Consider the following 25,936-nt stretch of genomic DNA (forward strand, 5'->3'; position numbering starts at 1 on the left):
GCCCCGCCCCCCCCGCAGCCCTGCTGGACCTGCGTAGCTGCAGGCCCGGCGCGGCCCGGGCTCCCAGAGTCGCATCCTGGCTGGCAGGCGGTGCGGATCCCGCGGGCGGAGCCGGGCGCTACCGAAAGGCTGGGCCTGAGCCTCCCACCGCCCTCTGTTTGGAAGACTGAGGTACAGGGAGGGTTATTTACTTCTATCCCCGCCTCCGAAGTACGGACTGCACCAGGGGCAGGTGGGGTCCGCACCTGTCTGTAGGGACCGGACGCTGCCATCCGCAGAGGGTAGCTCTTGTAACTTACCTCTCCCAGAGGTTTCCTGTTTCTGCTTCAAAACTGGCCCGTCACCCTCACATGCAAAACCACTGAACGGACTGTTGAGAATATTCACCTTAACAAGGCCCTTTCTTCCTAATTAGAGATGCTCACGACGTTCTTTAGCAAATTCATCCTAACCTCGTGTACAAAATGTCAATTCACCTCCCAGCCACATTTTAATTTCCTTTTCCCCTTCTGTAGCAAAGTATCAGAATTCTTTTCACTACCTCAAGCCGTAATATGGTGTAAGTCCATTTTATTATTTGTAAGGCTAATTCAGAAAATCTTCAAAAGTTAATTTATTAATTCCTGGGTGGAAAAACGGTAGTTTTGTGACTAGCTAGTGGGCCAAATTTGGAGTCAGACAGCCTTATTCCAAATCTGAACTCTGCCTCTTGTGCAGTTTACTTGATTTGAGCTTTTGTTTCTTAGCTGTGAAACAGAAATTAGTATCTAACAGTTATTATTAAGATTTCCTAGGGCTTAAATTTTATTTATTTATTTATTTATTTATTGTCTCAAGTTTTACAGTGTAGTCTTGGCTTCAGGAGTAGAACCCAGTGATTCATTTCTTATCAAGATTTTTTGAATGCATACGAAGTGCTTAGTATGGATTCATAGTAACCATTATAATTCTGATTTTCCAAATTTAAGATTCACTGAGTTCCTCAGGGCTGTTAATTTTGCTCTAAATTTTCCTAGGAAAACTTTTAGACTTCTGGATATTAGGGATTTCCTTCTTATGCAGGTGTTAATGAATCTTCAAGCAACATGTACAGAATTGAGCAGCAAAAAATCAGTAATTTCCTGAGGTTTGAATCATTGGTGAAAAGTTATCTCCCCATTATCCACTGCTCCAGTTTGCCTAGCCAGAACTAACTATATGTTTAAAATATTTTAATTGAGTGATACCTACGTGGCTCAGTTGATTAAACATCCAACTTCAGCTCAGGTCATGATCTCAGGGTTTGTGAGTTCAGCGCCCCCCCCCCCCCAACTTGGGCTCTGTACTGACAGCTCAAAGCCTAGAGCCTGCTTCAGATTATGTGTCTCCCTCTCTCTCTGTCCTTCCACCCCCACTCAAAAAAAATAATAAACACTGAAAAATTTTTAATATTTTAATTGTAGGTTTAATGCATGAGTTTTGAGATCTAACAGCATAGTCTGTGCCCCCTCACTACTATGAAAGTGTATACATTTGGAGGTCTTTTAAATTCTGAGACAAAATTTGACTCTTGTAAAAATTATGACTCTGTACAAATGATTTATTCTGTAAAAGTTTGGTCACTACTTTCTCCTTTCATAGGAGCTACTTTGCGTATGGCAAAATTCCAATCTCCAGTAATCATTTGTCTCATTCTAAAAAATTAAAAACGACTTCTGCAAGTCTGGTATAAAGTGAAAAAAAGCTTTTAGGTTGACTACCTCCTGGGTCTTCCTTCTACCTTGAAACTACTTTCAAGAAATCTACTCAAAGTAGTTGAATTTCTGGGGCACCTTGGTGGTTCAGTCGGTTAAAAACCTGACTCTTGATTTCAGCTCACTTTATGATCTCACAGTTCCGTGGGTTTTAGCCCCACATCAGGCTCCATGCTCGCTCGCTCTCTCTCTTGCTCTCGCTCTCTCCCCCCCCTTCCCTGCTCTCTTTCTCTTAAAAAAACTTTAAAAAATTACTTAAAACAAAGTAATTGAATTCCCATTTCATCGCTTACTGGGTAACTTATTCCAGCAAGAACACTGGTTTGTGAGCTATAGGCACCCATATGGAGAGAGAAATGGACTTTAACCAAGGGCAGATGGGCAGTGAAAAGACCAAAATGTGGTTCACAGTTAGTGTTTCTAAATGCTTGCTTCTTCTACATTTTCCAGATCTCATGAGAAACTCTTTATTGATTGGTCCCTTGAAGGGAAAGGATCCTATTCCAGGACCAGCATTTTGAGTTCATGCTAGGGAACAGCAGTGGTAGAATGCTTTTGTTTTTTTGTTGTTTTTAATTAATGGGATAAAGGCTAAAGCATCAATTCAGAATACAAGCATATGCTAAAAGTTAATGTATTTACGGTTTCTTCACAACAGTAGGACCTCTTTCAAAAGGAAAACAAATAACAACAAAAAATCTTCCAGCCCAGATGTTGCAGGGAATCATTTAAGATGCAGCTCTTTAAAGATATCCATGTTTTAATATCCAATTTAGCAATCAACCAATTGATTCTCCTTTTTCTTTTCAAATCGTGTACTGCCATTAACATTTTCAACTGTTTCAAAGGTCACATATTCATGTTCTTCCCCAGTTCAAGGCAATGTGCATTATGTATGCCAAGGGTTATGTAACTACAATTTCTGGAAATGGTAAACAGCTGAGACTAACCCTAAAAATAAATTCCTCTGGGAATTTCTGTGCAAAAATCCATCTGCCCTCACTGCAGGTTCATCATTACAAAAATCACTTTAGATCAAGCCAAGGGACAGAGAAGTCATTACTGCCCCCTCTCTGTATCTTTCTATAAGGCACTGTGCATACTTCTCTCTCCACCTGGGGAGGGAAGGACAAGGACACACACACACACGCACTCACACACACACACACACACACACACACACACACCCCTTTATCCTAGGACCTTTCCCTAATCCTCACTACAAAATAGAAAGTCTGGAGAAGAAAAGTCTGTCAAATTGTGGTAGAAGAGCCATAAGATCTTACTATGTTCACTTATTTATAGCTGGTTCCCACTGCTTTAATGATCATCACAAAGTCATCTTTAGGCCTAAATTTCTTATTTCTAACACAGGGTTGAAGAAATTTTATTTTAGTTCCAAAGAAACCGGTAGTATTTACCTGGCTTCAGGATTTGAAGGAATGTTTTAATGCGAATGTTTTCCTATTTTCAAAATAGGGGGACAAATGCCCTAGGGGAGGAAAAAGCATGGAAAACCTTTAATAATATTAGAAACAATGATGAATGAATTTTAACCAAGCCACATAAGGAAAGATTACAGAAATTTCACTTATCAAACAGTGCCAAAGGACACTTCTGCATAAACTAGATAAATGCCACAGCCTCTAGCCTCCTCCTCCTCACTTAGGGGGCTGTCACACTCTCCCCCTTCTCAATCAAGGGACCATCAGGAATAACCTGAGTAAAAGAAACCTATAGCTTACAACTCCCAACCATTCTTCTATGGAAGAATTCATATAAAATAGATCATGAAACAATTCAGTTTGGCTGGTCAAACTTTCCTCTTCCCAGTCACAGATACACTTAAACAATTTACAAAGAGAAGCTTCTAACTAAAACCCCATGATGAACCCAATACACCTTTCACCCTGAGACACTTTGTCTTGTTTGAGAATTCATCCACGTGGAGACATAAGCATGACTTAATAATCATTAGTTAACATTTCCAACTGCACTACTGTATATAAACTACAAATTTTTTAAAAATCATTCAGACTCCTCTAGGTGAGATTTCTGTAAAAGAAACATTATCTGGAATAAGAATTCATTCAAGACTTCTCTAATCTATTTGTAAGAAGCAAGGAAGCAAATTTTAAATCATTGAGTATTGACTTTTTATTATTAGTCACTGTTCATAATTTGTTTCAATCAAAAGACAATACACACAGAATTCTAATGCATCCCATGTAAATGTTTACATCCATTTTATTCCTCACTCACCTCTAAGACTTACCATTTAATTTTAAATTTTTTTACATCTCAAAAATATGTCTGCAATAATTAGAATTAGCCGTCCCACTTAGAAACAGCCTTTTAATATTTTTACAGTAAAGAAGATGTGATGGGGCTTAATGAAAATGGAACTTACAACAATTATGAAAGAAAAGGACTTTACAGGGACACAGTGGGAGTTCACAAAGGAAAGAGTTCAGAAGCTCTTTCCCATGAGCCCCCCCCAATAGAAACAAAAACAAAACACACAAAGCGCAACAGCAGGTTCCAAAAACAAAAACGAAAAATCTCCAATGCTCCATCGTGAAGCCAGAATCAGCCTCGTGGAAGTTCACAGAGCAACCGTGCAAGCTGCTTCAGCTTCTGTTTAAGTGTCCCAGGTCCTGGAACCCTGCAGATGGAGCCCCCTCACTACTATTGCTTGGAAAAGAGTGATTGATTCACCTTCTACTTCCACAAGCAGCCCCATCCTCCTGAGCCAAAGCTGGTCAAAGTGTTTCAAACTTCAGGACTTTTCCCTCTTCAGTGACCCTCCCCATTCCCAAATGCATGAAAACAAAGTCATATACCACTTTCTCCATCAACTACTATGTGAATATCCACTTTCTGTTCTCTAGCTCTCATTTGGTTTAGGACCATGTGGATAAAATACATTCACGAGAAAAAAATATACACATTCAAACTTTTTCATCCCCCTAGTTCTCGTGGCCCAAGTATTTTCCAATGCAGAAAATAATCAAGTTGAACCTCAATATCCCCTTCCAATCTCTTCTAGAAGAATGTAAAAATGGAAAGCATGTTTATACAGTAGATGGAAGTACTCAAACCATTAGTGCTGAACGGTTTAAAATGTCTACTTTCTGATATGAATGAAATACATGTTTAACCTATTAAAAGAATTCCCTCCCAAATGTTACACTGAGGAATGTTTCTTAAAATGAGAAAGACCTTAAAAGGAACAGATGATCACTACACATAGCGTAAAACATTCCATGACTGTCCAAATCACCTCAAAGTAACAGCACCAGCGCATTGTGGGAGAAGCTTCTCGGGTAGAGCACCCTTCCTACAGTTTTATGAGATTACTTAGATGAATTATCCCTTAGGATTACTTGGGCGGTGGGGGTGGGGGTGACAGGATACACTACTCTGAAAGAGGGGAAAATGAGGTAAAAGTGCATGTGAAATTGTCCAAGTATATGTAGGCTCACTGCTTATCTCCCTGGAGTTATTAAAACAGCCATGGAAATCACTTTTTCCTCACAATGGCTCTGAAGTTGTAAATCTGTCCAAATTTGCTCCCCCTTGGATGTCATACCAGGGAAAGAAATTACTGAAATGTGTGAAGTATTCATAGAAATTAAGAGATTTCTCCTGTTAGCAACAAGGCCAAGTACGAGGAGACCTTATTCTGATCCTAGAAACTAAGGCACGCTGAAGCTTTCCAAGATCCAATCATTTGAAACGGTCTTCACAACCGTCAGTGTCCTAGGCAGTTTTCTGGCCACTAGTTCCTCAGTGTGGTGCTCAGCTTCACTCTCCAAAATCACTTCATATTCTAGGCGGCACCCCACGTGTTAAGTCCATGATTTTTATCCCTTTATCTAGAAAAAGCTATGGATAATCCTGTAACTCTATCTCGAAACTATAATCACCCACGGAGATGCTTTGTTACTAGAGTAGACCCCTTCCAGCTCCATTAGCTAGCATTGTCTTCTAGCATGGTCTTCGGCAGGATTCTGAGATTCAACTCAGTCCAACTAAAGAAACTTGAACTGGTCAACTATAAACGTGAGAGAAAATAAAGCCTCTAACACAATGAGGAATGTTAGATAAATTCTATTCACAAAATCCACCAATATTATGTTAATCCTATCATGTTTCACAGCATTAAGTATCCATCCAAGGAAATCAGTCTGCAAAGAAAACTCCAAAGGCTATTTTTCATCGCACAGGCAGAGCAGCTGTCTGAAATATATACCAGTCCACACTTGCCTTTACTGAAACTACGCACAATATAATATCCTATTCTTGACTCAGTCAACCATTTAGCCAGTAGAGTAAGTTTTAGCAAATCTTGCTCTTATATATGACCAGAAAGTTTCCCCTTTGGAACCTTTTAGTTCAACCTCGGTTTGTCAAATGTTCAGAATAATCTAGCATCTGATACAGAACTAGATTTGACAAGACACTGAAGATTTTAAGTAAAGGCCTAGTGAAGTGGGGGGGGGGGGGGGGAGGGGAAAGATACTTGTACCCAGGTTTAAGACCAAAGTCAAAGTAGTCATTATACTGTAATCAATACAGTAATGATCGCAAACATTATAAGAGCAAGGTGTGCCTGACTTTTTCTTTCTTCTTTAGTATATCAGACATGGCACCGGGGCACCTGAACATACACAGTACATTCAACATGTGCCACGGGTGTCACCTTACCTCATTCCAGCAAGTCAGTGTTACGGTTGGGTAACACAAGGGTCCTTTCTAAAGCACTCGGCACTCAGCTTTAAAAAGCTCCAGACCTCAGGTCTTTGATGCAGACATTCATGAGACTAGCCACTCTCAAGACACCAACTTCTCAGACTCAGCAAAGGATATGCCTCCCTATGGTGTCCATGAGACCTCCTCTCCTACAGGGGCAAGGAAGCTACAAGGCTTCATTCCAACACCATAAAGTACAATATAGGAAAGATTTCTTTAACCGCGTGGTCTTTATTTCAGTGCCAGTGTTACAGATACAACACAAATGTTCCAGTTAGAAGAAGGAATTCAAACGGAATGCCAAGGTCCAAGCCAGACTCAGGAAATTAGAAGGAAGGTTTGGAATAATGGAGAAGATGACTCCAATATGCTCTAGGATGAGTCTGATATTCACTCTTCCTATGGGCAAAGGTGCTTTTGTTAAGGAGTCTGATCTTAAAAAATTTAACTCCTCTTTCCACCCATTTACCATAGTTCAACAGGCAAGTTATGGGCTTAGGAGAACCTTTTAAAATTTGTGGTGGGAACTGGGGCCTTAATAACTATTAATATATCCTTCAGAAATTGTTCACTTTGCACTTTCAGGGGAATCAATTCTGAAAATCATGGAGAATATTCATGACTACAGCTAAAGAATGGAGAGAAGGGGGAGCTGGAAGAGCCTTGGGAGTTTCTATTACAAATAGAGCACCATATCCTTCATGCCAAATCTCAACAAAAGCTCTTTTTAACTGCATCTGTCCAGTGTTTACAAACAACCTCTCCAGGTCTACCCAGTTCTTGGTAACAAACATACATACATGTGTGTGTCTGTGTGTATACAGCAATGCACAGAAAAGGCTACCAGGAGCCTAATGCCTCTTTCAAACATTGGGGGAACCAGTAGAAAAAGGCAGGGCTCCCTGAAGTCCATTGTTACATTTCCATTCCGAATGCCTGATGTAAAAAGCGCCTGAAGATGGTAACCCAGCTAGTGAGGAATGAATACCCCACCTCGCCCAGTCCACAGAAAAACACAGTAGAAAGAAAGGGCAACTCTTTGCTGCAGAGACAGAGTGAGTGTTTTCTTGCCATGAATTCCAGTCCTCTCCTCCAGACCAACTGCTTATTTCCTCAGGAGCCCAGGGAATGTTGATTCTGGCTGTAAATGTGGGAGGGGTAGAGAAGTGCGGACAAAGGAGAAGAGGAGGAAGAGTGCAAAGTAGCCTCCAGAAGCAGCTGGCCTCAACAGTGGAGGAGAGGAGATTCGTCTTTGAGAATGCTTCAAGGTCAGCGATAACTTCAGGAAAATCCTCCTCAACAGTTCTCTTCAGCTCCTCAGGCCCATGGTACAGTTGGGGGGGACTTGCCAGCGATCACAACCTCCTTCCCAGAGTTCCTTTGATTGAGTGGGACAAGCATGAGAATGGTACCCAGGCCCTCATTGCCAGGACTGAGGGGGAAAGTTGTTCACCTCTGCTAGATCTTGCATTGCTGAGCCCTTGTGGTTATATGTGAGCTTGATCCGCATTCGCAGCTGTTGCTGTGGAAGAACAGAGAATTGTAAATTATACACTGGAAGGAAATTTCTAGAATCTATGTAGCCCACAAATAAATTTTTTTTTTTTGAGAGAGAGAAACAGAGAGAGAGTACTCGGCCAAGTTGGGTAGGGGCGGGGGGGGGGGGGGGAAGGTCTTTAATCAGGCTCCAAGTTTATTGTGGAGCCCAACAAAAGGCTCAATCTCATAACCCTGGAATCATGACCTGAGCCGAAATCAAGAGTCAGATAGTTAATCGACTGACCCACCCAGGCACCCCCACAAATAGACTTTTAATCTCAAAGGAAACAAATTATTTTACAGCAAAACTGTCTCTTAAAAACGATACAGGCAAACCACCACCACCACCAATGCTGCTGCCTAGTACTCTGGCCAACATCACGCAGCCGAGTAGAGAAAATGCATCTCCAGGACACATCGTCAGCTCCAATCCTAGAACTAATGCATTAACAGGACAGAATCATCTGGGAGTATTTCATAGTCACACTGGCTAGGAGCTTTTCAAAAAGATTCAACCTTTGGATCCAAGCTTCTAGAAAAATGAGGTAAACATACTCATCTTATGTTCTACATTCAGAGATACTGTTGCTTCTCTGTAAAACCAATAATAAATGTGAACATAAACTTTTTTGTTCCCAAGACAGAAAAAAAGAGTTAACTTATGGTAACAGGAGTTGTTTTAAGAGAACTCAGTTATAAATCCTTTTTACTTGTGGCAGATTTCAAATATTAATGCACTAAGAAAATTTGTACTCTATGTATCAAAGGAATCTGTGCTATGCTATAGGCAGATACTCAAAATACACTGCATAGCAGAGGAAAGGGAAAATGTTCTCAGAGAAGGAAATCATATCGGGGTTATGAGACACTGCTAGAAATCTTACAAGGTGAAGAATTTCTCTGAACCATTTTCAAAAACTGTTTAAAAACTAGTCGACTGATTACTAATAAAGAGTCAATTTATGGGGTGCCTGGGTGGCTCAGTCGATTAAGCGTCCGGCTTCGGCTCAGGTCATGATCTCACGGTTCGTGGGTTCGAGCCCCGGCATCAGGCTCTGTGCTGACAGCTAGCTCAGAGCCTGGAGCCTGCTTCGCATTCTGTATCTCCCTCTCTCTCTGACCCTCCCCCTCTCATGCTCTGTCTCTCCCTGTATCAAAAATAAAATAAAACATTAAAACAATTTAAAAAAAAAAGAAAGAAATAAAGAACATAAAAAAATTTTTTTTAAAGTCAATTTACTTCTTTGAGAAGATATAATGAAAATATTGGTTAATTTCAATTTCTAAAGTGAATTTTCATTTGGCTGGTTCATTAAAAATGCTTCCACTTTCACTGCACGCACGTATTACATAAGTAAATGTGGATATATGGGATTCTACAGATACTCTTACCCTAGACTGCAACTTGTGTAAAAATTAAAATGTCTAAGCTTTCCCTCTTCTGCAGAAAACTATACCTTTAAGCCTCCAAACAGACAATTCTTTAAATAAAGCTACATTTTAGTAAGTTGTCACTAAACCATTTCATGTGTCTGGCCTGCATTTATTATCTAATCTACAGAAGAATAAAGAGGTTAGACTAGACATTTCCCAGATTTCTTCTATGACTATGAGTCAGAAAAAAACCTAGAGAAACAAAGCAAAATTTTATTTCAGGAAATATGCTTATACTTCGCTCAGATATTACCTTCAAATGTGCTACTCACCTTCTGTGGGTTCAGAACTTTAATGACTTGCGTGATGGTCCCCGTATTAAATGCTGGAACGATGCTGCTGCTAGGAGACAGAAGCTGCAGCTGGAATGTCTGAGGAGAACAAAGGCAGTCTTCAGAGAAAACAATACACTCAACGCCATGTCAGAGGTATCAATAAATAAAAATGTCAGACACCTGGATGATTATTCAAGTAACAGATTTACCTACTATTATGCTCTATTTGTTTTCCAGATATCAGCAATTCATAGTATGTGGGCTGACTATAACCTTCACATTATTAAAAAACAAAACAAAACACTGTTAGGTCTTTGATCATGAAAACTAGCAATGAGCCACTCTCCTCTTTACAAGTAGAAGGAACTTTAGTCTACCGCTTTTCCAAAGCTGACCAATTCTTGTTCTGGCAACCTCACTTAATAGTAACTGATCAACTATGAAGCTAAAAAATGGATGCCGGTGGCTAAACAAAGCTAGAAAAAAAGAAACACAAAGTTTCTAGAAATAACAAACCAGCATACCATTCACCAACTGTGTATTTGGATGACTGGGATCAGTAGAGTTGAACTTTTGTTTTCTTTTTTTTTTTTTTAATGCTTTATTATTTTGTTTTTGCGAGAGAGAATGCGCCAGAGAGGGCAAAAGCAGGGAGGGGGCAGAGAGAGAGGGAGACACAGAGTCTGAAGCAGGATCCAGGCTCTGAGCTGTCAGCACAGAGCCAGACGTGGGGCTCGAACTCACGAACCATGAGATCATGACCTGAGCCAAAGTTGGACACTTAGACAACTGAGCCACCCAGGTGCCCCTGAACTTTTGTTTTCTAAAGTCTACATAATCTGGAATGTGTCAAAGGCTACATGACAGAGGTGAAGGAAAGGCTGGAAAGAGCCCAGCTGTTAATATGTGTGTGGAATACATCAAGATCTCTCCATGGGTGACACAGGGATTAAGAGAAAAATTACATGCAGAACTAGCCTATACAGCAAAACACCTAGAAAGCCAAATACCACAATTTGTAGTCTTAGTGAATTACATTTGTTTGTTCCAGGGAAGAGAGATAAAAGCAAGATAAGTAAACCATAATTGTTAGCACAATATAGTATATATGTAGCTCTTCTACATACTAGGATTAAAAAAAATTTTTTTTAAGTGTACTTATTTTGATAAAGAGAGCACAAGCAAGGTAGGGGCAGAAAGGGGGGCGGGTGGGCAGGGAGGAATCCCAAGCAGGCTCCGTGTTGTCAGCACAGAGCCCAGCGTGGAGCTGTGAGATCATGACCCAAGCTGAAGGCAGACGACTGATTAACCAACTGAGCCACCCAGGCACCCCTACACACTAGGATTTTAAAAATCTTTCCTGAAAGTGTAGTCTTCTAAAATATTAGAGAGTGATCATCATCAGAGAAATACAAATCAAAACCACAATGAGATACCACCTCACACCTTTCAGAATGGCTAAAATTAATAAATGTTGGCAAGAATGCAGAGAAAGAGGATCTCTTTTGCACTGCTGGTAGGAATGTAAACTGGTACAGTCACTCTGGAAAACAGTATGGAGGTTCCTCAAAAAATTTAAAATAGAAGTACCCTACAACCCAGCAACTGTATTACTAGGATTTATCCAAAGGATACAGGTGTGCGGTTTCAAAGGGGCCCATGCACCCCAGTGTTTATACAGCAGCACTACCGACATTAGCCCAAGTATGGAAAGAGCCCAGATATCCATCAACAGATGAATGGATACAGATGGGGCGGAGCGGGGGGGCCGCACCTGGGTGGCTCAGTCGGTTAAGCTGCCGACTTCGGCTCAGGTCAGATCTCACGTTCGTGGGTGCGAGCCCCGCGTCAGGCTCTGTGCAGACAGCTAGCTCAGAGCCTGGAGCCTGCTTCAGATTCTGTGTCTCCCTCTCTCTCTGCCCCTCCCCCTCTCATGCTCTGTCTCTCTTTGTATCAAAAATAAATAAAACATTAAAAAAAAAAAAGATGTGGGGTGTGTGTGTGTGTATGTGTGTGTGTTTGATGGAGTTTTACTCAGCAATAGAAAAGAATGAAATCCTGTCATTTGCAACAATGTGGATGGAACCAGAGTGTATTATGCTAAGGGAAATTAGAGAAAGACAAGTATCAAATGACTTCACTCATATGTGCAATTTAAGTTACAAAACAGATAAACAAAGGAAGGGAAGAAAAATAATATAAAAACAGGAAGGGGAACAAAACATTGAGACTCTTTAAAAACAAATTTTTAAAATATTTATTTAGTTTGAGAAAGAGAGAGAGTATAAGCAGGGAAGGGGCAGAGAGAGAGGGAGACACAGAATCCAAAGCAGGCTGCAGGCTCTGAGCTGTCAGCACAGAGCCCGACATGGAGCTCGAAACCACAAATTGTGAGATCATTACCTGAGCTGGAGTCAGATGCTCAAATGACTGAGCCACCCAGGCGCCCCAAGAGATTCTTAAATATAGAGAACAAAAGAGGGCTGCTGGAGGGTTTGTGGGAGGAGGGATGGGCTAAATGGGTAATGGGCATGAAGGAACACATTTGTTGGGATAAGCACTGAGTGTTATATGTAGGGGATGAATCACTGGATTCTATTCTTGAAATCATTATAGTATTTATTATATGCTAACTAACTTGGATGTAAATTAAAAACTAAATAAATAAAAATTAAGGAAAAAAACAAAAATATTAGAGTGAGGAGAAAAAAGAAAGGGAAAAGGAGGCAGAAGGAGACAAGAGGAGGAGAGACAGAAAGTGATGGAAAGGGACAGGGCTGGCAGAGAAAGAGAGGAGAGGGAAGTCTATCTAGCCTTCTGTAAGGACCAAAACTCTAAGAGTAAAGAGATTTTGTATATTTGGACTTATTAAGTTGGGTCTTATCATAATTCTATTACCAAGATGGACTATGTAAGCTAAAATATTATTTACTTGTTTACATTATTTCATCAAATGTAACATGCCATTAGCTGTAATTCACACTACTCTATGTCCCACTGAGAAAGGAAAGAGGCTACCAATTAAACTACGACAAAGTATTAACTTTAAAATGCATCTCAATTTCAGGAATAAAAAGTGAAACAGTAATAGAATCTATGAAATATGGTATTTTGAAGTTCAAGATACATCGTAACATGCAAACAGATACTGTAGAGTACAGCACCAAAAATAAGACTATGCTTTAATGGCAGAGATTATCTAGAACATAGCCTAAAGTAACAAGTATAAAACCGTAAGTTGCAGCTGCTAACATTTACTGAGTAATGAACATATGAAAAGTGCTTAAAACAGTACACAACACATCTATTCCTTAAAGGAAATCTAGGAAATAGACATCATTATCACTATTCCCCTCTTCATAAAGGAAGAAACCTGAGGCACACAGTTTAAGGAACTTGCGTAATGTCACACAGTTAGTACTGAAACAGCTCCACTCTCCTGCTTCTAAAACATTTACATTACTCTGGTTCCTAAAAAATACAATTAAAGTTGGCTTTTGCAAAGTCAACAGTAACCACAAATAAAAGGTCTTCAGTTTCCAAAAATGTGTTGTTTGAATGTCGTACTTCACATGTCACTGCAAAGATAAGGTTAGCTTAGTCTAAACCAAGGGCTGGCAAACTATATGGCCCATGGGCCAAGAATGACCCAACATCTTTTCTGTAAATAATGTTTTCCTAGAACAAAACCACACTCCTTCATTTATATACTGATTATGGCTTTTTTATTTTGAGAGAGAGAGAGCGCGCTCTAGCAGGGGAGGAGCAGAAGGAGAATGAGAGACAGAATCTTAAGCAGGCTCCACACTCAGCACAGAGCCCGACACAGGGCTCAATCCCACGGCAATGGAATCATGATCTAAGCCAAAATCAAGAGTTGGTCACTTAGCCACACAGGCACCCCCCTTTTTCACTATAACAGCAGAAATCAGTAGATGCAACAGGGACCAAATAGCCTAAGATACTTACTATCTTGTTCTTTACAGAAACATTTTGCCTATTCTTCATTCTCAATTTTTCTTTACACATAGAACTTTTCATTATTCAAAGATGGAACATAAATATTCCTTAAACTAAGATCTGGTATAAATAAAACTTCAGTCTACAAAAACTATTGTATCAATAGTTAACTAGATAATTAATGAAGGAGGAATGAATGTTTCTTTCACTTAAATATCGAGATGAAAACTGTCAATTCTGATCCAGTGACTAGAAGAGAATACCAAATAGATAAAGTCCTTCATCTTAATAAACTTTAATTCCATGTTAGAATTTGTGTTTTTTAGGTTTTTACCACTGTATTACTAAACCCAAACTACCCTTAGCAGACTACCTCACGGAATTATGCTTTGACTCTCATTAGCTATTATCAGAATGTCCTTTCTTTATCCTTCAGTAGTAACTGTAAGAATAATAAAGTATTTAAAGCAATATTTAAAGTAAAAAGTACTCATTAAAAATGACATACTTTGGGGCGCCTGGGTGGCTCAGTCAGTTGAATGTCTGACTTCAGCTCAGGTCATGATCTCACAGTTCATGAGTTCAAGCCCAATGCTGGGCTCTGTGCTGACAGCTCAGAGCCTGGAGCCTGCTTCGGATTCTGTGTCTCCCTCTCTCTCTACCCTCCCCAACTCATACTCTCTCTCAAAAATAAATAAACATAAAAAAAAAGAATTTAATAAACCGTAATAGTTACAGTATTGTTAATTTGGGTTAAACATACAAATTTGGTTTAACCTCTAAACCTCAAAATACATCCCCTACCAAATGTGTGGGGAAAAAAAAATCAATCTTTAATCAAAGGTCAAAGACAAAGATGACATTGTAGTACCTTTGGTACTGCAGCCTGGAAAACAAAGTCTGTCATGTCCAGCTCTGTGCTGTTGGAGGCCTGTATCGTTATCACTGTGACGCTAGGGTTGGTATTTGACCGTTCAAAGGTGAATTCTATCTTCAAGCCGTTCTTACTGTATGCTGTGATGGAGGGGATGCCTGGAAAGCACAGCAAGATCAGTCTAACTGCAGGCAGCTTAATGCTTGCAGAAGTACTTTCCTCTTCAAGGACCACCTCTCACTGACGGTGATGCCAATAACCGTACCTGTAGTGATGTCATTGAAGAGAGGCTGTGACGAAAGCCCATCCAGTAAGAAGGGAGGCTGGGATGTCTGTGGGACTGAGGCAGGGGCAGGAGGAGCAGCTGGAGCACCTAAAATGAAGCATTCCGACCGTAAGTCAATCCGAACCGGCATGACAAAGCTCGCCAAAGACAATACAGGAGAAAATTACTGGATCTCAGGTTAAGCAAAGGATTCTTTAAACAAGATGGACAAAGATAAACCATAAGAGGAAAAAATGAAACATTCAAATACTTTAAAAAAGTAACTTATTTATTAAAAAATACTAAAATAAAGTAGAAAAGAGAGACCACAGGCAGGAGAAAAATCTTGGCTACAAAACAGCAAATGGAGGAGTATCCAGAACTATAAGGATTTTCTACAAATCAGTTAGAAAGCAAGATAACCCAATTTAAAAGTGGTTAGCGCCTGTACAGGGCACCTGGGTGGCTCAGTCAGTTGAGCATCTGACTCCTGATTTTGGCTCAGGTCATGATCCCTGGGCTGTGGGGTCGAGCTCTGCATTGGGCTCTGCACTGAGTGTGGGGCCACCTTAATTTTCTCTCTCAATCTCTCTCTCTCTTCCCCTGCCCCCACCGCTGCCCCTTTCCCCTGCTCACACTCTAAAATAAAAACTTTTTTAAAAGTGGTAAGAGATATAAACAAGCAATTTGCAGAATAGGGAACCTGAATGAAAAGAGAATCATATGTAAAGAGATACTCAATATTACCAGTATGAGGAATATAAAGTTTAAAACCACAATGAGATACTACTTCACCTCCAACAGAATGGTGAAAATTTCAGTGTCTGATAATACCAGACACTGGTAAGAATAAGGAGCAATGGGGACTTCTAATCTCTGCCCAAGAGATGTAAACCGGTACAAGCTGGAAAACAATATGGCAATAGTAGGGCTGAACATGAATATGCTCTAAAGTTCCTCAACCTCAGGGCACCTGGGTGGCTCAGTCAGCTAACCATCCAACTCTTAGTTTCGGATCAGGTCATGATCTCACGGTTGACAGGTTCAAGCCCCACATCAGGTTCCACTCGCACAGTACAGCACCTGATTGGGATTTTCTGTCCCCTCTCTCTGACCCTTCCCTACTCATACACTCACACTCATACTCTCTCTCTCTAAAGAATAAATAAATTAAAAAAAATTTTTTTAAATAGTTATTTGGCCTCAAAACTAAAGAAATTTTAGGCTGATCGTTTGCTGTGAGGGTTATCTGTGCACTGTAGGATATTTATCAGTGCCCCTGGCCTCTACCTATTAAATAATAGTAGCATCTTCCCAGTTGTAACAATCAAAAATATCTCCAACGTATACTGCCAACCCTTGATAGGCAAAACAATAATATTTTCACCATTATAATAATTTAATATTTTATTTTATTTTACAAGCTAAGTAATCAAGGCATTTATTAAATTTTATTATTTACTTATTTTTATTTCTTCTTGAAAGAGTATGTGTACATGAGTGGGGGGAGCGGCAGAGAAAAAGAAAGGCAGAGACTCCAAAGGGAAGCAAGCTCTGCAGTGAGAGCAGAGAGCCCAATACTGGGCTCAAACTCATAAACCATGAGATCATGACCTGAGCCACCCAGGTACCCCTAAATTTATAAATATGAAATACTGCATAATAAAATTTTAACACACACACACACACACACACACACACACACACACACACCTCGGGGAGCTGGTATGAAGTGGAGGAAGAAAATCACCAAATTACCATTTTTATTTGATCCTTTCAAATAAGAAAAAGTTGAGGATCACGTAAGTGACAGAAATGACCATGTACTGAAAGAAATGAGGATTACAAGAAGACGCACAAGAAACCAAAGCAAAATAAAGAGTGCTTTGTAGGTGTAAGGAGATTTCAAACTATTTTTGAAATTAACTGAATATATACCATCTCAAAAAGGATTAACAAAGTGAAGTAAAAGAAGTCTAAAATCTTTTAATTTTTTAAATTATTTGGAGAAAGTGTGTGCGAAGTAGCACAGACAGAGGGGCTCAATACCACAAACCATGAGATCATGACCTGAGCCAAAAATCGAGTCAGACACTTAACTGACTGAGCCACCCAGGCACTCCATGGAGCAAACTTTCTAATACAATGTTAGATAACCATTTACAATTATAACTGTGAAGACTATGTACTAACACGGAAATGGTAATATGTCAATAAGTAAAGTGTATCATCTATACATTACGTTTTAACTAAGAGGTAGTTTTTTCCATATAACCAGTAGGGGTATGGCATCTGAAGATTTGGAACTACTTGTGAATGACTCTAAAGTATATGACAAGTAACACTTTGAAATTTTGTTAAGACATAAATATAAATTATAAGCTCTGGGAGAATGCTGTTAGGACAAACGATTTCGTCTCTGATAGCCAGTCTTTATCTTTATTCAAAATCTTTATTCTATGGCTGTTTTCTATTTGAGGTCATGTATGCAGTAATTCACCATTATACTTGAGACAGCAATTATATGCTGGGCACATGGATGGCTCAGTTCATTAAGCATCTGACTTTGGTTCAAGTCATGATCTCATGTCACAGTTCCCGAGTCTGATCCCCACATAGGGCTCTATGGTGACAGTTCAGAGCCTTCTCCGGCTTGGGTCCTCCCTCTTCCTCTATGTCTGCCCGTCTATCCGTCTCTCTCTCTCTCTCTCTCTCTCTCTCTCTCTCTCTCAAATAAACTTAAAAAAAAAGACAGGAATTATATGCTACAATGATACTCTTAGACTCAGGGGTTCATAATGTCACCGAATACATCAATAATTACTGTCTACTACATATAAACAAACATAAAAAATTCCCAAATAAAAAGTTTGTGTATTATAATTATGACAATTTTCTTCCTCCACTGCTTTACTAAGAGAGGAAAAGAGGTTAACATTTCTCCACTCTCCACAGCCTCTGGAAACTAATCACGAGTAGAAAGAAATGTAGAAAAAGTGATGTATTACAATAGTAACTAAAGGCAGAACTGACTTGGGATATATTTCTTTTGTAACCTGAAAAAGAGAGTCCTTTCTATCTTAGGGGTAGCTTAGTCAGTTAAGCATCCGACTCTTGATTTCACCTCAGGTTCATGGGATCAAGCCCCACTTCAGGCTCTGCACTGACAGGACAGAGCCTGCTTGGGATTCTCTCTCCCCCTCCCCCCTTACCCCTCCCCACTCACACTCTCTCAAAATAATAAAATAAAAACTTAAAAAGAAAGTCCCTTCTATCTTAAATACTATGGGAGCAATTTACCCTGCCCAAATTAAAACCTGGAGTGTAAGGAACCCTGACTTGCCTCTAGCACACGGGCATGATAGCTTACATCCCAGGTATTCTGAAGATTGCATTCCCATTCTTACTTAGCCTCACTCATCTTTGATTGATTCCTGTGCCAGAAAGCCTATGTTCAGGGCAGTCTTCTCCAAAGGCCTTTATCCCCAGCCAAGCATTAAATAACTCCAGTCTGCTCTCACCTGTAAGGTTGATGTCTCCCAGCAAATCAAGAAGTTCTCCACCAGCAGAAGCTGGTTTGCTTGTAGGTGCAGTTGGAATAACAGGTGTTATGTCATTTCCTCCCAACAAATCCAATAAATCATTGGCCTAAATAAGGAAATAGTATCTCAATTCATTAATCATTGGTCTAATCTGTATCTAAGGCAAAGCTCTTTCAACACTTAAAAATAAGGAAGAGAATTATCAATCAATCCAGGAACACTGAAGGGAATCAACTAAGAGATAGCTTATAAGGAACTAACTATAAGATCATGAGGATTCCCAGATAAGCAAGTGAAAAGCTACCTGGCTGGTGGGCTGTGGCCCAGACGGTGGTGGTTTGGTCTCTAGTGGAGCTGGTTCTGTCTCTCCATTTGTCTGCACAATCTCAGTAGGGCCATTTGTGGTCACTTTTTCCATGACAGGCATTCTCTCAAGCAGGGCAGACCTAGAAGAATCTGAAGTGGTTAAATTCTAGGCAGTTAACCTAGATTCCCTACCCAAGACAATCACTGTTACTATATTGGAGTCAAACATGGACAGCCATCTCCCCTCCCCACCCTGTAAAACACACACTAAAATAGAAGGTGGATTACAAGAATACATGACCTAAATTCCTGGCTGGATTAAGGGCAGGCAAGAAACCTTGAATAGACAAACTATCCACCTAAATCCCAAGAGACTGGGATTTCTCGGTGGTAGAAAAATTGGAATGAAAGGTAAATAAGTAGGTATTAACAATTTCCAATCATGAAGATACTGCTTAATAGAGGGGGAATATTCATGCATCACAAAGTTAAATATATGAATGGGATTCTCTTGAAAACACACAACTCCTACTTCTTAACCAAATAAGATGGAAAATGAAGCAAACACCTCATACCAAAAGAGAAGGGGAATGAAAGAACACAGTTAACCTAAGTCTTTAGAGGGTAGGCAGAATAGAAAATGGGACAAAGAGAAGCAGTCAAGCAATGAGGACTAAACAGAGTTGTGAAGTCCAGTTAACAAAGCATGAGGAATGAGTCTTCTTTGTGGATTATCACGGTAACAGCCACATGCTTGGTTTCTTTCACTCACCGCATATGGTCATATTTCTTAAAAAGCGCATTATATTCCACTGCCCTCTGCTGGAGTTCCACATCGATGCTGCTTCCGTAGATGGAAACCACTTTCTTAATTCGGCTTTGGGATAAAATGACAAACAAATTCAAATACCCAAAAGAAAATTAATAAACAAGCAGAGAGAATAAACAAACCAGAGTTTTCTGCTTAAAAACCTGAAACACTCATCTTTTCTTAATTCACACACCTTTTTAAAAATGAAACACCTTTCCTTTAGTTTCATTTATCCAAAACATACCTCAGTACCATCATTTACCACTACACTTATTCTAACTGTAATGCTAGATTTTGCCCATTAAATATTCCATATCCTAAAATCTGCTAGAAAAAAGTAGCCATGATTAATTTGCTACAAAAGAAGTACATAATGTTCATTCTCTTCTTTAATAATTTAAAATAAGCTTTAAACACAAAAGGGTCACAGCATCAGACTTTTTTTAATGTTTTATATTTATTTTTTAGAGACAGAGAGAGACAGCGCAAGCAGGGGAGGGTCAGAGAGCAGGGGGACACAGAATCTGAAGCAGACTCCAGGCTCTGAGCTGTCAACACAGAGCCCAACGTGGGGCTCAACCCCACGAACCGCGAGATCATGACCCGAGCCGAAGCTGGACACTTACCCAACTGAGCAACCCAAGCACCCCGCATCAGACTTTTATTAATAAAGGGTTATTACCTGACACTGAATTCTTCTGGTTCACAATTTAAAGAGTAAAAAAATATCTTTTTTTTCACAGGGCCTTACACAAAATCTAAGAGAACTAAGTTTGTCTTAAAAATGCTTCTTGGCTAGAAGAGCGACTGGGTGGCTCAGTCAGTTGAGGGCCTGACTTCGGCTCAGGTCATGATCTCACAGTTTACGAGTTCAAGCCCCGCGTCTGGCTTTGTACTAACAGCTCAGAGACTGGAGCCTGCTTCAGATTCTGTGTCTCCCTCTCTCTCTGCCCCTCCTCCCCCTCACTCTGTCTCTCTCTTTCAAAAATAATAAACATTAAAAAAATTTTTTTTCATTAAGAAAAATGCTTCGCTGAAAAACTAGTCCAGCTGAATTTTATTCAAAATAGTAAAGAGCAGAATTTAAAGATTTAACCACCAAAAACTTCATGATTTAACTCTGGTTCAGACATCTCAAAATATTGTAATAAACCAGAACCCTCATATAGGGAAGTAACTTGTCACTTTAAAAAAGAGAAAAGGCATTAGAAGTCAAATTTTAAAACCATAACTTTTTACCTTCAAAATAATAAATGGTGGGGATAAGCCAGAGTGAAGTATAGATAAAATAAGGATGAACTACCAATTAATGATTATTATTGTGGAATGAGAGGTAAATACAATTTGTTTTACTATCCTATTTTCCTTTTTGGGTCTCTGCTTGAAATTTTCCTTAACAAAGTTTTTAAAACTTACAAAACAACACGTTCATCCTACTTTTTCTCTATACTCACTTTACAGTACAGGTGAATCGGGTAGAAAGCTTCATGATGGCAGTGAGGGCATAACCTCGTGTCACGGAGGTGGACATATTAGAGATTAGAACACTTTCTAAAATATCCAACACTTCGTCTTCTGTTACCTGGAGAGAAAAACAAAACAACAACATAAATGCAGGTTATAGTAAAGATCTAAATCTGATACCAAGTCACAGGATGCCACCACCATTTCCAAAACTTTTAACACTAACTGTGCTTTGTCAGAGTAACTGTAAAAACGAATCCATCAATAAGAAGCACATAGGAAGGAGGTTTAAAAAGAAAAGAGTGGAAAATACCCAGTAGGTACCAAGAGACATATCACAGCTTCAAGAGGTAGAAGTAAAGAAAATAAAAAGATAGAGTTCAAGTGTTCTTGCCACAATTTCTCCTACAGACAGTCCTTTGATAAGGAAATGCAGACCTGGATAGATCTCATTTCTTATCAAGCCAAAGGGTGAGCAACAGGTCTGCAGATGGTTTGAAATTGCACCAGAGCAGGAAGTTCCATCTCAAAAACTGGCAAGTTTCCCAATATAATTCTGGGATTACTTCTTTAAAAGGAATCCACCTCAACTCCTCATTAAACACCATCCTCTTATAACCAAAAACACTATTTTCCTCCCTCCTTAAATAGTGGCATGGAGTACCTGAATAGGCTCCTCCTCTTCACACTGGCCTGATACAAGAAGATCTCCATATTCACCTATACACCATGCAGCCACTTGTACCAAAGGTTGCTGTCAAAAGAAAGTCACCATTTGTGAAAGGCTTTCAATCCTTGCAAGGATTACAGGTCATCTAATCATAAAGGTTCAAACTGAGGCACATCTAGAACACACCAGGAACATAACGGGTAATTTCCCCACCAAAGTATAAAGTACCTACTTGAGAATAATCACCAAGAATTGCTTTGTACAAGCGCTGGACAGTATAGGCATGCATCTCCACACTATTGGTTATTAGCTGGATCAAGTTAGGGACTGCGTCATCACGAACATAGCTTCCTGCCTAAAAGGAAATGCAGACAGTTACTCCTAGAAACACACCATAATGGTAAGAAGTATTAGCTATGCTTCTATTCAAAGGAGACTACTACAAAACACACTCAACAATAAAGTTGGTTCCAATTCTCAGGTTCATAAGCAGTTCAAACTTCAAAGTCTTACTTATTCAAATTGCTTACTGCTATTTTAAATTAACATTCTAAGTTTTTCAATTTTATAAAAAGTAAAATAAAATAAAATAAAATCTCCTTTGTCAAAGTAAAAGTAAAACATAAAAGATTAAAATTTCAAGAAAGACCTTTTCTATTCAAAACAGATTAGGACTAAGATTTCAAAAATTTAAGGACATTCACTGCAAACTTAATTACAACCACCTCTCCCTTCTCACAACTCCCAGCACAGTCAAAAATCGCATGGGCTACCTACAGCAGCCATGTCACTCTGGGGAATGAAGAGGGGTATGGATATCAGAGGTCCAAATGGGCAGCATGTGAAATAAGAATTAAATAAATAGTACTCTTTTTAAAACTTCAGTTTATTTGGGGCACCTGGGGAACTCAGTTGGTTATGCGGCCAACTTCGGTTCAGGTCATGATCTCATGTTCATGGGTTCGAGCCCTGCATCGGGCTCTGTGCTGACAGCTTAGAGCCTGGAGCCTGCTTCAGATTCTGTGTCTCCCTCTCTCTCTGCCCCTCCCCCGCTCGCTCTCTGCCTCTCTCTCTCTCTCAAAATAAAAAATAAAGACATTAAACAAACAAACAAAAAAACAAAAAACCCCTGTCAGTTTATTTAAAACATCATACTATCCTTTAAAACTAGAATTTAGGGGTGCCTGAGTGGCTCAGTCAGTTAAGCGTCCGGCTTCAGCTCACGTCAAGATCTCACAGTTCGTGGGTTCGAGCCCCATATCAGGCTCCGTGCTGACAGCTAGCTCAGAGCCTGGAGCCTGCTTCAGATTCTGTGTCTCCCTCTCTCTGACCCCTCCCTGCTCACACGGTCTCTCTTTCTCTCTCAAAAATAAAGACATTCAGAAGAAATTTTAAAAAATTAAAAAAGTAAAAATAACACTAGAATTTATAAAAATCATAGAACCATCAGTCCCACAAATGGAAATTATTTTGTACTTAATCATCCACACTTTAAAAACAAAAATAAATCTGTTCTCTTTACTAGTGGAATCTGAACATTATGACCACCAGGCTATACAGGACATATAAACAGTGGAACCTGTGCCTATCAGCCCACCTTGATCAAGCTCCCATTACTAGACAGAGCAGAAGATTTGATTTACAAGAGTGAGACCAAGAAAAGAAAAAGAAAACAGAGAGCGAAAGAGACAGAGAAAGAGAGAAAGAGGCAAAGAGAAAGGAGAAAGAGAAAGGAAAGAGAAAGAAAGAAAAAAAGAAGAAAAAAACTACTCCCGATGATTGGGATACCCACTCTTGTTAAAAAACACAAAGACTCAGGGAGAAGTTTGGAAAAATGGTCAAAATGGAATGGAGAGAGGCTAAAGAACAGGTAATTTTTTTTACATTCTTCCCAAATGGAAGAAAGCAGTGTTGTTTATTTATTTAATTATTATTATTTTAAGTAGGTTTCATACCTGGTGTGGTGACCAATGAGGGGCTTGAACTCATGACACTGTGATCATGACCTGAGCTGAGATCAAGAGTCAGATGCTTAACTATCTGAGCCACCCAGGCACCCAGAAAGAAGAGTGTTTTAAATAACAGAAAGCATCAACATGATGTAAGTGATATTTAAGACTTTATCCAATAGGAGAATACACATTCTTCTCATGGTCAAATGGAATATTCATCAAGACAGACCACATTCTCGGCCATATAAAACATCTCAAATCTAAAAACACTAAAATCATACAGGATTTAACTATAAATCTATCTAGCAGACAGAAAGCTAAGAAATCCCCAAATATTCAGAGATTAAACTAAATAACACATAGGTCAAAGAAAACTATAGACCAGTAGCTCTCATGAATATAGATGCAAAATTCCTAAAAAGTGTATGAGCACATCAAATACAACGATGTATGAAAAGAACTATAATCCACAACCATGTGGGATTTATTCCAGGTACAGACAGTTGATTCAACATTCAAAAATCAATTAACGTAATCCAGCACATCAACAGATTAAAGAAGAAAAATGGTAGGACATAAAATAATATAAATATAAATAACAATAAATAAGATAATATAAATGATTATATAAGTCAATTGGAAAAATGAAAAGGAGCATTAAAAAGAATGGCTTTGATTTTGACAACATTTGTCTTCAGAAGCTCTGGTTTTTCTTTCTTTTGAGCCTTATAAAAAAACAAAATGCATCCTGATTCATATCTTTTGTTAAAATGTTAATTCCTCTATTATTACATTCATTTATTAACTTTTTACAAAGGTATAGAAAACTACTGTGTCACAGATAGAATTCCACAACAAATATACATACACATAATTTTAATGATATCATTCCTTCCTATAGATGTTTCATAATTTCTTTAACCAATGTCTATTTGGAGACTTGTGCTTATTTCCAATGTTTCCCCATTACAAACAAGATTGGAATGAACACCTTTGTATATACATTTTTATACACTTGTCTTTTTATTTTTTTCTAAGATAAATTCCTAAGAAAAGACTTAATGATGTAAACGGTACAAACTAAGACTTCGGCTACAGGTTACCCAAGTTTACTCCAGAAAGACAGCACCATTTTATATCCAATATGAAGTGGAGGGTACAATGCCTATTTCTCTTTTTCCTAACATTAGGAATTAGGTTAAAAAATATGACAAATGAAAAACAATAGCTTGCTTGTAATTTTACTTACTATTTATTAGAAAGGGTATTTTTCAATGTTAACTAGCCATTTCTTTCTTTTGTGAAATGTCTGTTCAAATACCAATTTTCCCATGACAGTATTCAATTTTTCCTATTAATTATAAAATATTTATAGAGTAAAGATATTATCATGCTGTCATATGTTACAATGTTTTCCCATTAGCTGTCATTTGTTTTAACTTTGTAGAGTTTTTTTCCCTTTTGCCATGAAAGTTTCAAATTTTGATGTGACCAAATTTGTAAAAGTTTCTCTTTATGGTATCTACTTCAGTGACAATAATTAGACATCGATATTTGTGTTTTCTTTGTTTTCTTTATATGCCACTACTGTTCCATTTTGACTGTTAGATCTTTAATCCCTATTAATTGAATAATAAACAAAGAAACTCCAAAACTCTAGAATACTGCCTAAGAAAAAATATCTTATAAAACCATAATTTAAAATCCAGATAGGGGTGCCTGGGTGGCTCAGTCGGTTAAGCATCTGGCTTCAGCTCAGGTCATGATCTTGCGGTTCGTGGGTTCGAGCCCTGTGTTGGGCTCTGTGCCGACAGCTGGCACAGAGCCTGGAGCCTGCTTCAGATTCTGTATCTCCCTGTCTCTCTGACCCTCCCCTGCTTGCACCATCTTTCTCTGTCTCTCAAAAAATAAATAAAAAACATAAAATAATAATAATGATAAATAAAATCCAGAATAAATTTATAGTCATTCAAAACCTTCCAATGGCTTCCTATCATAGTAAAAAAAAAAAAAAAAAAAAAATCCAAACTCCTATGAGGCCCTATTTAATGGAGCCCTTGTATCAATCCAACCATTCCCTGCCTCTCATGCTACTGTCTTCACTTGCCTTCCTGTTGCTCTCCAAGCAGGCCACACTTATTGCTACTTAAGGGCTTTGCAACCCTTGATGTTCCCCGAAATCTTTGCACAGCTCATTTCACCAAGCTCTCTCCTCAAGTGTCACCTCCTGTGAGCAACCTGCCCAGAGGCCTTTTGGCCCACATCCCACTCTTCGCTGCCATTGCTGGAGTCCTTCAGGCTGCTTCAGTGCAGCTTCAACATTGCTCGTAGTACTTTTTTCCTGCCTAACTGGATA

At 39.1% G+C, this 25,936-nt stretch overlaps 1 protein-coding gene across 2 annotated transcripts in view; it reads right to left on the reverse strand.

Moving 5' to 3' along the window:
• Nucleotides 1-3,865: 3,865 nt before the first annotated feature.
• Nucleotides 3,866-25,936, reverse strand: part of AP1G1 (adaptor related protein complex 1 subunit gamma 1) — an 82,637-nt gene continuing 60,566 nt past the window's right edge. For both annotated transcript variants that reach the window (XM_029926166.1, XM_029926165.1), the window contains 10 exons: nt 21,861-21,983; nt 21,623-21,712; nt 20,949-21,076; nt 19,456-19,560; nt 18,682-18,823; nt 18,357-18,483; nt 14,836-14,943; nt 14,568-14,728; nt 9,734-9,832; nt 3,866-8,010 (listed from right to left, as the gene is read on the reverse strand). In XM_029926166.1, coding sequence (XP_029782026.1) covers nt 7,909-8,010; nt 9,734-9,832; nt 14,568-14,728; nt 14,836-14,943; nt 18,357-18,483; nt 18,682-18,823; nt 19,456-19,560; nt 20,949-21,076; nt 21,623-21,712; nt 21,861-21,983 — 1,185 coding nt within the window. In that variant the 3' untranslated portion in view covers nt 3,866-7,908. The remainder of the gene's footprint in view (nt 8,011-9,733; nt 9,833-14,567; nt 14,729-14,835; nt 14,944-18,356; nt 18,484-18,681; nt 18,824-19,455; nt 19,561-20,948; nt 21,077-21,622; nt 21,713-21,860; nt 21,984-25,936) is intronic.

This window comes from Suricata suricatta, chromosome 16, assembly GCF_006229205.1.
Source record: "Suricata suricatta isolate VVHF042 chromosome 16, meerkat_22Aug2017_6uvM2_HiC, whole genome shotgun sequence".
NCBI lineage: Eukaryota > Metazoa > Chordata > Mammalia > Carnivora > Herpestidae > Suricata > Suricata suricatta.